Source organism: Lontra canadensis, unplaced genomic scaffold, assembly GCF_010015895.1.
Source record: "Lontra canadensis isolate GAN:19392208 unplaced genomic scaffold, GSC_riverotter_1.0 scaffold76, whole genome shotgun sequence".
Lineage (NCBI taxonomy): Eukaryota > Metazoa > Chordata > Mammalia > Carnivora > Mustelidae > Lontra > Lontra canadensis.
Window position 1 is genome coordinate 9441642 of NW_022631070.1, and position 12232 is coordinate 9453873.

The 12232-nt window shown below is 59.0% G+C and overlaps 1 protein-coding gene across 1 annotated transcript in view; it reads left to right on the forward strand.

Annotated features, from left to right (window-relative positions):
• The window catches only part of ADARB2 (adenosine deaminase RNA specific B2 (inactive)), a 356683-nt gene that overhangs the window by 314532 nt on the left and 29919 nt on the right, over positions 1-12232 (forward strand). Inside the window, exons 5-6 of the mRNA XM_032881678.1 lie at positions 5070-5238; positions 6433-6584. Coding sequence (XP_032737569.1) covers positions 5070-5238; positions 6433-6584 — 321 coding nt within the window. The remainder of the gene's footprint in view (positions 1-5069; positions 5239-6432; positions 6585-12232) is intronic.

Sequence of the window (12232 nt, forward strand, 5' to 3'; positions counted from 1 at the left end):
GTCAGAACTCATTTCTACACTGCACCCTTGGGTAAACTCATGGTTCTGGTATTTGTTTCTGGGACCTGGTTGGTACATTTACCTACAGTTTTATTTTTAGAAATTCTGTAATCAGAGCTTGCATTGTGAGTATTTCTATGCAAAGGGTTTGAATGGGCTCAGAATTGCTCCGTCCCAGTTAAATTTAAAAAATGACATTCCCAAAGATCGCCTAAAGCAGGGGCGGAAGTGCACGGGCTGACCAGGGCGACACGAGAGGCCAGCTGGGCATGCATGTTCACGCTGGCCCCGGGACTCGTCTCAACTGTGTTTGCACATGGGGACCTGGGGCCTGTCTCCTCGGGGACAGAAAGAGGCATGCTTGCTCAGGACAGCAAACTCCCTGAGTCACTTTCTGCCTCTGAATTTAGCAATTTTACTGCTTTGAGACTTTTAGTTATAGTCCGAAGGGTGTTCCACTCACCAAATGCAAGCAGAGATTACCCCACGTTTTGTTCTACCGCACTGATACCTTTTTTAATCAACCCAAGCCCACAGTTTACCCTCTCCGTGTTGTACACGCCTCGGGTTTGGACAGACGAGGAAGGACACGGACCCGGGTTCCAGTGTCAGGTGGACCAGCTTCGCGGCCGTGAGAACCGTTGTGCTGTGTCTCTCCACGGCCACCCCCCAGCCCTGGAACCTGCTCCTCTCTTCTTGTCCCCGTGGTTCCGCCTTTCCCAGGACGCCGCGCAGCTATCATCGTGCTGCGAGGGGCCTTGTCGGCGTCCCTCACTGAGTGATACGCCTCCAGTCTTCCTCCACGTCTCTCGGTAGTTGGACGGCTCCGTTCTCTTCATCCCTGAATAACCGTCCGCCATCTGGACGGACCAGAGTTTACGCAGCAGCTGCTGGAGGCTGCGCTCCAGGTGTGGCTGACTGTGAACAAAGCCGCCGCTCTCCACGCTTCTGCATCTACGCCTCAGGTCCACCTGTTAGCTGCCCTGGGGCACGGTACGCAGGAACGGTGCGGTTCTGGTCTCCAGAAGGCTCTCTGTCACAGGACGGAGTCTCTAGTGTTCCCAGCCCAAGGGTTTGAGATGCCACTGCCTCTACCCTGCAGTCAGTTCCCGTCCAACTTTGGGGCGGTTTCTGGACTCCGGGCTTCGTCCCCTGCTGGGACTGCCTGCATCAGAACCAGGGCCATTTGCTATCAAGCCCTCGTAACCTGCTGACATCTCCTGGGCTCTGCGTCCTGCTCCTGGTCTCCCCCCAGATCTTCCTGGGTTGCCCACTGAAATCAGCTTGCGTGGTTCAAAAGTAAAGAACAGAACAATATGTACTTTTCAACCACATTTTCTTCGTCAAAAACAAGCCCTCATGCTCTTCCTACTGGGATCACATGAACCATCTCCATCACTGTAGGGAAGGTTCCGGACGTCGTATCTTCCCGTCCGAGAAGGTGTGACATCCGTGCGTTCCAGTTCCGTTGGTGTCTTTCGGGGGGAGTCAATGTTTTATTCACTTTCCGTCTTGATCGTTTCTTGTTAAACTCATTGCTGTCGTCTTGTTTGCGGCAGCAAATGGAGCTGTCTGTCCTTCAGAGTTTCTCACCCGCTGCCGTGGGTGCACACGAACACCGCCGACGTCTGTGCGCTGACCTGCACCTACCGCCTTCCGGCCTCTCTGGCATCTCTAGCACTGGTCTCCCCCGACGGGATACTCCAGGGATTCCCACGTACCCAATCACAGTGCGTTCTCCGGCCACACTGCTCCCTCCCCATCCCGACGACCCCACCTCCAATTCCCTTCCCCGCTGCGCAGGCTAACAGCCTCGGCGAGTGCTGAGTAACGGAGCCACCGAGGGCGTTCAGCCGTGTTCCCGAGCGCAGCAGCCCCCCTCGGCACCTCCCAACACATGTGCGCGGGGGGCTGGCTGTGTGTACACCTGTCTCGTAGGTGTGCACACCCTCTCTCTATACGTGTGTGTATGTAAAAAGTAGTCGGGTTTTGTCAGATGCCTTCTCAGTGTCTAATCGTAATCATATTTTTCTATTGCATCTTAACTGAATTGAATCCATTTCTGCATTTGCATAATAAACCCCCCTCGTAGTAAAGCTTGGTGGTTAGTATTTGATTTAGAATTTTGATGTCCGTGACTGAGGCTACCTGCTCTCCTTCTGGGCAGTCCCAGTCAGGCGACCGATCCGTAACAGGCATTTCATGACAAAGGCCCTCTGGGGCTTCCCTGTCCTCGTGCGCTCCGGAACACTCCATAAACAGCCTTGAGATCGGCTGCTACGTCAAGGTCGGTAGAATTCTCCCACAAAACTAACCGGGCCTGGGGCTCTGCAGGAGGTCTCTGATCACGCCTTCTGTTCATCCTGTAGACGCCTGTGGGGCCGCGTTTCCTGTCACCACTGCTCGTGTTGTCCATCAGCCACGCCACGAGACTCCATAACCGAGTCCCCCGCTGGGGACTCGCATCTCACGGGGCCACCACAGACGGTGCCGCAGCCCCGCTGGGGGGAGCAGCTCAGCACCTGCCCCCAAGCCCGCACGACTGTGGCACCGCATAGTCCAGTATGTTCTACCAGATCAGCCTGAGGCTAGACTCACGCCACCTCCTCTATGCCTGGCTTCCTCCCTCATCCTCCCTGTCGCCTGCGAGAACTTGGTGAACCCAGGAACCCCGGCTCCGGCCAGCTTATAGGGAGCCGTGCACACAGTCCCCTCCCCCCTTGTCCCAGCGACACTGTGTGCAGACTTACGTGGTATGTATCACACAATACCCCGGTTTGCACACATTTCTGTCCGAGTCATCTCCTCAAACTCACGCTAAATTCCTGAAGGACGTGACGAGTCACACGCATGGGGCTGGCACGCAGGAGGTGAGACGCACAAAACACGAGTAAGCAAGGAATGCAGCTCCTGGGCCACGCGACCGTGCTGGGGATGGCAGAGCCCGGAGTCCGGAGGAGACTTAACGAACGGGAGAAGGGACGGCAGTTTCTGTTTCTACAGTGGCGATTTCTGCAGAACCAAGACAGGAGCGTCAGGCCAGCCCCCAGGAGAAACATGGACAACCGTGACGCAGTCCCCCGCTGCTAGGTCACCTGCACGCGCACCAGCACCCGAGGACGGCAACCTGCAAGACCATGCCCACGGGGGCTCCCTCCCGGCACGCCCATCCCCTGCTCCCGTCCAGCTGGAACCCGTGGAGCACAGAGCAGGGCACGAGACCTCTTACGCGCACAGTGTTCGGGCCGCAGGTCACTAACATCCCTCGGGCTTGCTCTGAGGGTTCACTGCACAAGGGCCCCGGAAGAGCGGGGCCACGGGGGAGCTCGGGACCAGAATCCTGCGCTGCCGTCCTTGCCTCCAGGCCCAGACTCCTTCTGCGAGGCAGCTGCAGTCGCCTTCCCCCCGTGGGACAAAGAACAGACTGAGGCTGTGGGCCTCTGGGGTAACCCCCGAACAGGCCGTGTGTCAGTCATGAGTCCCGGGCCCATTCTGAAGGCTTCTTAGGTTTTGCCCATCTTCCGTTCTCACAGAGGATGTTTCGTTGACAAAACTCCCTGGACCGCAGTCAGGACGAGCACTGTCCTGTGACACAAATCATGCTCCACTGTGCGAAGGACCCACCAGCTCCTGGTGGGTCCCAGTGGGTCCACGGTGGGAAAGGGGAACTCGGAAGCCGGCAGAGGGGGGAGGGGCATGTCCAGGTGCCCCCGTCGATGGCTAGGAACCTGGGTGCAGAGAGTCAGAAAACCACCCCATTAGTCAGACCTTGAAACTCTCTGCTCTTCCACATACAAAGAGCATTAAAGGATCACAATGACTCAGGCACCCGGTGAGTCTCTCTTCTGGGGTCACTTAGGATAGCCATAAGCAAACAGAAGCCTTCCTAGTTCTCCAACTAGGCTTCCTAGTTCTCCCCTCAGACCCGTGAAAACTTCTGTCCCAGGGCTCACAGGGCCTGGGACACAGCTGCCCGGACCCTGGCAAGAGAGATGGGAGGAGCCACGCAGGGTGGGACGGAGCACTGTCACCTGCTCCTTGGCTCCTGGCTGTGCCGTCACTCTTTAGGGAAAATGGAAAGCCTCGTGGCGCTGAATCAGGTCACGCACCCATTTTCACTGCTGTCGTGACGTGCGTGCTCGCACACGGGCCTTAAGTTTCAGGAAACAGAATCCGCAGCACAGACATTGCTCCTGAAATGCGGTGGTAGAATCAAGGCCAGAGCCAGGGGCGCTCCCACCTCTGGGCTGGGCCTGGGGGAGGGGCAGTCCAACCAGACACCCCTACCACCGGCCCTGAAACGCACTTCTGCAAAGGGACACACCTGGGGCCGGGCGCTCTGGGGCAGGTGAGGGAGGGTGGTCCTGCCGCCCGGCCCACTTGCCTTCGGGGCCCCCTGGCCTTGAGGTCCTGAGTGCTGAGCCAGGGACCCAGGCACCCACACGTCCTGCAGGCCCTGGGCCTTGACCTCGCCTGAGCTAGGGATGTGCTCCAGCTTCAGGGCAAACGGGTAAAGGGCCAAGTGCTAGGGGACATAGAGACAGGCCTGCTCAGAGAAGCCAGACGTGGGCTCCACTCCTACTCGTGGTCCCAGGTCTTCTCTTAAGTCCTGACAGCGCCTCCGGGATAAACGTGCAGGGGTGCGGGGGCTGGCTCGGGGCGATTCTCATGGGAATCCCCGTCCTGCACACAACATGCTTCCACGGGCGAATTATTCTAAGAAGATGTGACTCTCATCCCATGGGACGAGGGGGAGGTGGCAGCAGGATTTCCGGGGTTCATCTGGGCAGTCACAGCACGGCCAGGCGCAGGGCTCTGCTCCCCGCTCGCAGAACCTCAGCGTGACATCCTGCAGCCCGCCAGGGCTCCTCCCCTCCCGGTGGGCACCGCGCTGCTCCTGCTGCCATGTCTGGGGATGGACCGCGCCTCTCGCCGGGGGCACGGGTGACCGTCGAGGCTCCCGGGGCGGGAGGGCCTCTGCCGTGGGCTGGGTTGGGGTCTCCGGGGTCAGAAGAGGGGAGCGCGGACTCACGCTCACACAGGAGGTCTGACGCCCTCTCTGTCCCCAGGCCTGGACGTGAGGCAGGCGCAGGTCATCGTGCTGTCCTCGGGGACCAAGTGCATCAGCGGTGAGCATATCAGCGACCAGGGGCTCGTGGTGAATGACTGCCACGCGGAGACCGTGGCCCGGAGAGCGCTGCTGCACTTCCTGTATGCGCAGCTAGAGCTGCACCTGAGGTAAGGGTGGCCCAGGGCAGCAGGGTGCGACGCCGGACCAGCAGCACCTCCCGATCCAGACAGTGGCGTCCTCAGAGCACAGGCCACCCCCACACACGTGCCCACACGTAGGAACACGCCCTATCCTGGTGGCGTCTCCTGGGTCCTCATGGGGGGAAGGGACAGGGGAAGCTCCGGGGGTCTGTCATAAGGATGCTGATCCCTCATGGGGGCCCACCTCACCATCTCCCAGAGGCCCTGCCTCCTGACACATCCTTCCACATCTGAATCTGGGGGCACACGCACACAGCCTCCGGCCAGGAAGTCACCGCAGAGCGGAGTTTCCCTGGGACGACAGGGCACCACAAATTCAGGCTCGGGCCGCGGATCCAGGCTCTCTTGAGGCGGCTCAGGACGCCGTCCCGCCAAGGAAACTGCTCAGAAACAGGGAGGTCAGCTCCGGGCCTGCCGAGGGTGCTAGGGACGGGCCTCCCAAACACAGGCCAGGGTTTCGCCTCCTAAACACCCAGCTTACAGCACCAGGCCACCAACAATGACCACTGGCCTTGGAGCCCGGGAGCAGAGGCGGGAGGCAGACAGGCTCGTGGCGTGCCTCGGGGTTTCCTGGGGGGGACGTTGCTCGGCTGCCGTGGGATCTCAGGACCCAGCCGACATGTTCCATCACCAACGGGGCAGAACGGGGGACGGCATGAGCAGCAGAACGCCAGAGCGGTGGACACAGCCTCCTGTCCTCGGGCTGGGGCTTCCGAGGGCAGAGGCCTGTGCCCATCACGGGCTGGGGGAACAGGGACACCACCCTGGGGCACGGCAGGTGCAGAAGGAAAGGGGGTCCCTCCAGAGGCTGGAGGCCAAGCCCTATCCACTTTGCAAAGCGGCTGCGCTGACTCCTGGGGGCCCCGAGCCATGAGCCCCAGGAGGAAGGTTTATAATGCGGAGAGGTGGCTGAGCGTCACTGAGGGAACCGGCTGTGTACTGCGCAGCCCGAGACACAACGTTCCGGGGGGCCAGGGGCCAGCCGGGTCTCCTTGCCTGTGTCACTGCCACCTCCTCCCGACGCGGCCCTGCGGGGAGAAAGCCCCATGCGGGGGGCAACGAGGGGGAAATAAGACACTGAACCAGGCAAAGGTGTCGGCCCAGTGGGCGCCTCTCTGGTCGGTTCATACGAGGTGACCAGGACCCTCTCTCTGGCCCTAGCAAGCGGCGGGAGGACTCGGAGCACTCGATATTTGAGCGGTCCAAGGACGGCGGCTACCGGCTGCGGGACAACGTGCTGTTCCACCTCTACGTGAGCACGTCCCCCTGTGGAGATGCCAGGCTCCATTCGCCCTACGAGATCACCGCGGACCGTAAGGCACAGACCCCCTCCTCCGCCAGGCCCCGTGCCAGGCCATGTGTGCTGACCACACTCGCGCTCGGGGCCCGGTGGCCTGTGTGGTGGTCGGGAGGGCCACCCTGAAGCCGTAGTGTGAATCACGGAGAGCAGGGTCGCTCCCCTTCATTTCGATGGTCAGCAGCCTGCGCCCTAGTCTGCAGAAGAAAGACAGGACAAGGCGACAGGAGTTACATGGAGCACGAGCAAATTATTTTTTTGCAACTTCGTTTGCAGCTTTGCAGAATAACGCTGAGCTTGGTTATTTATGTACAACAAAGCTAGGGCCAGGGGTTGCCCCAGGGTGACCACCTCCCGTGTGGAGCGCTGGGCAGGACCTGCCCTCTCGGGGGTTGGATCAGAGCAGGGGTGAATGACAGCATCCCCCCGACATATAGGTCCAGTGACATCAGCATCTCCAGGAAGAAGCGTTCAGCTGCTCCAGAGTGCCATGAAACTGTCCCTGATACGGCGTGTGCATACAACGCATACCGTGAACATGTGTGCACCGCACACACACACGCACATGTGCACACACACAGAGACCCCAGAGGCATGCGTGCATACATGTACCATGCACACGTGTGCACCACACACGCACACACATGTGCACACACACGCATACACACACTTGCCCCAGAAGCAACACCAGGCAAACAGGTAGGCAGTGAGACAGCACGAATATGAGGGAGATGCTAATTCATTCCAGGAAACCCACTGCAGGCGGGACACACGTAGGGAAGGTTTATTTTTGGCCTCTGATTTCCCCCCATGGAAGGCTGCACTCGTGCTCTAATTACCAGTGGAAGGAAAGAAAAGCACTCTGAAGCCTGCTGCTCGTGGCTCTGATGAGATAAGGAAGGTGCAGGGGAAAAAGCCCTTTTAGAAACCCTACATGTATTTAATGTAATCTATTTCTCTAACACGGGTGGCGGCCTGGCCCAGAAAAATCCTTTCTCCTTCCCGCCACCTCTGCTCCAAGACCACGGCTCCCCTCTCCCAAGTAACGTTTTCTTCACTGTCTTCCTTTGTGGCTGCTGGGGTTACAGACAGCGGGCAGGTCTTCCTCACAGTCTGGGGCTACACGTCCATGATCCAGAGGCTGGAAGGTCTGGTGTCTGGTTGACAGCCTCATCTTGGGTCTTGGAAGGCATCTTGTCCTGTGTCCTCACCGGGGGAAGGGACGAGGGGGCTCCCTGGGGCTCTTTCAAAAGGGCACGAATCCCGTCGTGGGAGGACACCATCCCCTTGGGGATTCGGGCTTCAACACAGGAGTTTTTGAGGGTCACAAACTCAGTCCAGAGCCACACCCTACAGAAAGGAAGGGGTAGAGTCAAATCAAATCGGGAGTCACGGGAAGGGCACCCATGAGCTCCCAGGGGCTCTCAGGGAGCTGCCCCAGGACAGACAGAGGGCTGGGGTGGCCTGGCAGGTGACCCAAGTGTGTCCACCATCAAGGGCCACGCGGGCACGGCTTCACTGTCACGTAGTCTCAGAGAAGGAGAAAGAACGTGGAACAGATTCATTTTTCTTGGAGTGTTCATCAGCTGAGTCTACAAGAACCAATATCCCATATGAAATTGTGAAATGTGGTCCATTAGACAGCTGCTTAGAACGGTCTCTCCATTTTCTCTCGGAAGATTTGGCACCACGAAGACCCAGCCCAGGAGGCCTCCGGTCTGGGAGGAAAGGTCTGGCAGAACGTTTGGGGCCGGCCCTAATTTACCTCATTTACGGCTTCCTCCTGAGGACCGGAAGGCTGAGTGGGGACGGCTGTGCCCGCCGCGTCTCCAGGGGAACCGCTCCGGCTCATCGGGCCCGCGCCTCTGTGCAGCAGCGGCTCCCACAGCAGCCTCCCAGCTTCCAATTCCAGCGTACACGGCCAGTGGTTTAGAAACTGCACAAACACATCCTCACGTGCACCCTGGGGCTCGCTTCCCGACACAGATGGCTCCTACTTCGTGGTGCTTTCAAGAAGCGGCAGGTGCTGCTCGGGGAAACCAAACAAAGCATTTCCTCCTCCTTTCCCGCGGGTACACCGGGGAGCACGAGCTGCTGCTCCCGGGTTACTTGGCCTGCGGTCCCGGCGCTTCCTCTTGGGGCCCCCCCAGGAGGGACTGTCGGCGAGTCCCCTCCAGGAGCCTCATGTCACCTCCCCTTGTTCACCCAGTAAGGGCAGAACACCCCACTGCCCTCTGCGCGGAGGGCCTCCCAGAGAACCCGGGGCGCTCCTCGCAGGCCCAGGAGGGCTTGGACACTCAGGAATGACTCCCGCTTTGGAGAGAAACCGCTGCCACCAAGGCGGGCTCTGCGTGTCAAGCCCGCCACACTACAGGTCTTTGCTTTGGAAGGATGGCAGATGGGGGTGGGGGGACTGGGACCTCTGCTCCCACAGGAAGCGCAGGGCTATTGGCCCATCTGCTCCCGGAGGTCCGTGCGTCTGCGTCCTCCAAGTCAGCTTGGAGAAACTGCGCGTCCCTGCTGTAAGCCTGGCTCCAGGCTCCTACACGGAGCCCCGGGAACACACCCCCAAAGGTCCACCCCCAGCAGGAGCCAGCAGGAGCCAGCAGGAGCCCTGGGGTGGGAGCCATGACCTCCCCAGGTCCCGCACACCACCCTGCACTGCCCCTGCCTGGTGCCCATCACGATGGCTCATCAGCTCTCAGCCTCCCCGCTCTGCACGCCCGCATGTGCCGCGGCTCCGCACTCACCCCTCACACACACACGGACACCGGGCGAGGCGGCTCACTTGGCGTGCGTACGCCTGTGGCAGACCGCGTGCGGCCAGGAGAGGACAGCCCAAGGCAGGTCTAGACCATGCTGCAGCCCGCAGCACACACCTCGGGAACTCACAGAGAGCAGGATCCCCTGGCATCACGGAACCATGCCCAACCTCCCACCCACCACAGAGACAGACAGTGGCCATCCAGCGGGGACCTATGGCCCCAATTGTCCCGGCACTCGATAGGTTCCCCGTCTTCCCTGACCCCAAACTCCCTACGGCCCGGTCCGCATCTGAGAGAGCCCAGAGCGCAGTGCTGTGAACTGGCCTCACCTCCTCGGATGCCTGCCACTCCAGAAATTCTAAATTCCCTACATTTATTTACTCCACAAAAATACTCACGGAGCTAGATCATAGTTCCTTCCCCCTGGAGTCTTTAACAATGACATCACAACACTGGTCTGAGCCATTTGGGGGGTGCTGCCCACTGGCAGCTGAGCGCCCCGCTGGGCTGTGTTCACACAGACTCTGTAAGTCTGTAAGCATCTGCCTCTGTAAGCATCAGCCGGGCAACGTCCACAAATACTGTTCCCGGCTGCCCGCCGTGCCCAAGACTCTGATGAACGTGGGGTGCACCGGGGTCTCTTTAAACCTCCCCAGAGTCTGCGAATCTGACATGTTCCCAGTGACTGGATATCGCTGGGAATCCCCCCAACAGCTCCTGCCCAGGTTGGGTGTGTGTCTCCAGGGTGGAGAACGGCAGACGTGCGCAAGGGTCTGGTCAGGCATCTGCAGGGGACAGGCAGGCGTGGGGACAGGTAAACAAGATTCTTACTGGCACGGACCAGCCTGTGCTATGTGGGTCCTTGGTCCTGCCGGCCAGGCGCGACTCCGGTCCGTTCTAGGAAGCCGAACCCACAAGGATGACGCGGCATCCTGAGCGGCGCTGGGCAGGCCTGGGCGGGCCCCACACAGCTCTGAGAGGAAGCTGCATGGAAGACAGCCCTGATAAGATCCAGGGCATGTCAACAGGGCTGAGCCAACAGTGTCCTCCTCCTGACTCACCGGCATCCTTAAGGCAAATGCCACTTTCGTGGTGTGTCTTTTAAATAACCTGGGAAATTCAGTTCTTAGGGCCATTCTCCAGGCTGTCATGGTGTACTTGGAATTCTCCCCTCTACCTTCGCCAACACGCCATGAGAAAGAGCGTGATGATGTCATAGCTTATGAGCACGTGCTAAATGCCTCGCATGTTCTATGCCAACTCCTTTCATTGTATGTCAGGGAGTTCAAGAGATTAGACCAAAAGCACAAAGCCAGGAACTCTGAAGCGTCCCAAAAGCCCCACCTTCGGGTCTGCCGACTGGGTCCCATATGCTGGCAGGAGATGAGAACGTCCATGCCCCGTGGAAGCAGGCATCCAGAGGGCCTCCGAGCTCCCGCCGCCACGAGCACCATCACCACCGCATCCCGCAGGACACACACGACGGACGCCGCAGACGTGATTACAGGAAGCAGCCGAGTACATCACAGGGTTCCCTCTGCGATGCACACACCTTTGGAAGACGGTTTGGAAGTTAAGAGGTTATGTGGTGCTTAGACATACTGTCTTCTGTCCCGAGGCCTCTTTCTCCCATCTGCAGGACTCCTGCCTGCCAGCATCACAGCAGCCCCGCGTCGCTCTCCAGACACGGCCGTGCTCCCTACATGGACACCAGCAATGGCCATTCGTGTCCACCCACTTTGATTCTGTCCTAAAAACACAATATTGACCTGAACAACCCTGGAAAGCATATGACCCCCTTCCTGCATCTTCACAGCCGTCTTCCAAGCTGTCACACTGATAAACACGCCAGCGATGAGTCTGGGAATACCAGCAGCAGATGAGAATGTTCTCGTGGATTTGGGAGGATAGATTTGCACCCTGCAGACTGCAACGCCTCAGACCCGCGGCAGCCTGTGCACACTCAGCCCCTGCGGCCTCTGGCTGGACCGCTGTCTGCGGCGCCTCCAGACCAACTTCAGCTCCCTCCCACCTCTCACAGCGGCGGAGGAGTGGAGGAGATGGGCTCTACCAGATCAGGGCACTCAGAACGGCGCCCACAGCCGGGACGGATCACACCCGTCGGGGAGCATGCCAGGGAAGGCAGCCCGAGATGGCGCACCTCCAAAAGCAAACGGGTTTCAGGAGCGCCTCCGGCAGCCGGCTCTTCAGGCAGCACTAATCCACCTGAAAACGTCAAGTTCCCTCCCACGGACCAGTCGTTAACTCAAGCCAGGACTCCCTGTCGTTGCGCATTCACTGGGTGCAGAGTCTACTTCACGGAAAGTCTGTGGTGCAGAAGTAGTGGGTAGGAATTGAGTAAAGCCTCACAAGGTAACAGGCAACTTCCAGGGCTGAAAATCAGCACAACAGTTGAAGCACTGGAAGAACAAGGTGCCGTCATTAATAGAAGGAGAGGAAAAACGTACCGTATTCCCTGAGAAAATACCTCTCCCACAGGATAGCAAGTCCCTGTCACTGTGGAAACTGAAGTGTATAGGTCCTCCACTCTCCCCCTGCTAAGGTGATGAGGCCAGTAAGACCCCACCTGAACCATGTAGAAAGTTGGGTCCAAGCAAAGGTTTCTTCAAGGGTTTTTGAGTCACGTGAACTATTTTATGTTCATTTTATCATCTTCACCAACATCACTATCATCACCATCACTACCACCACCATCATCAACACCACCACCACCACCACCATCACCACCATCACCATCATCACCAACACTCCATCATCACCACCACCACCATCACCACCACCACCATCACCACCATCACCACCAACACCATCACCATCACCATCACCACTACCACCATCATCACCATCACCACAACCACCATCACCATCACCACAACCA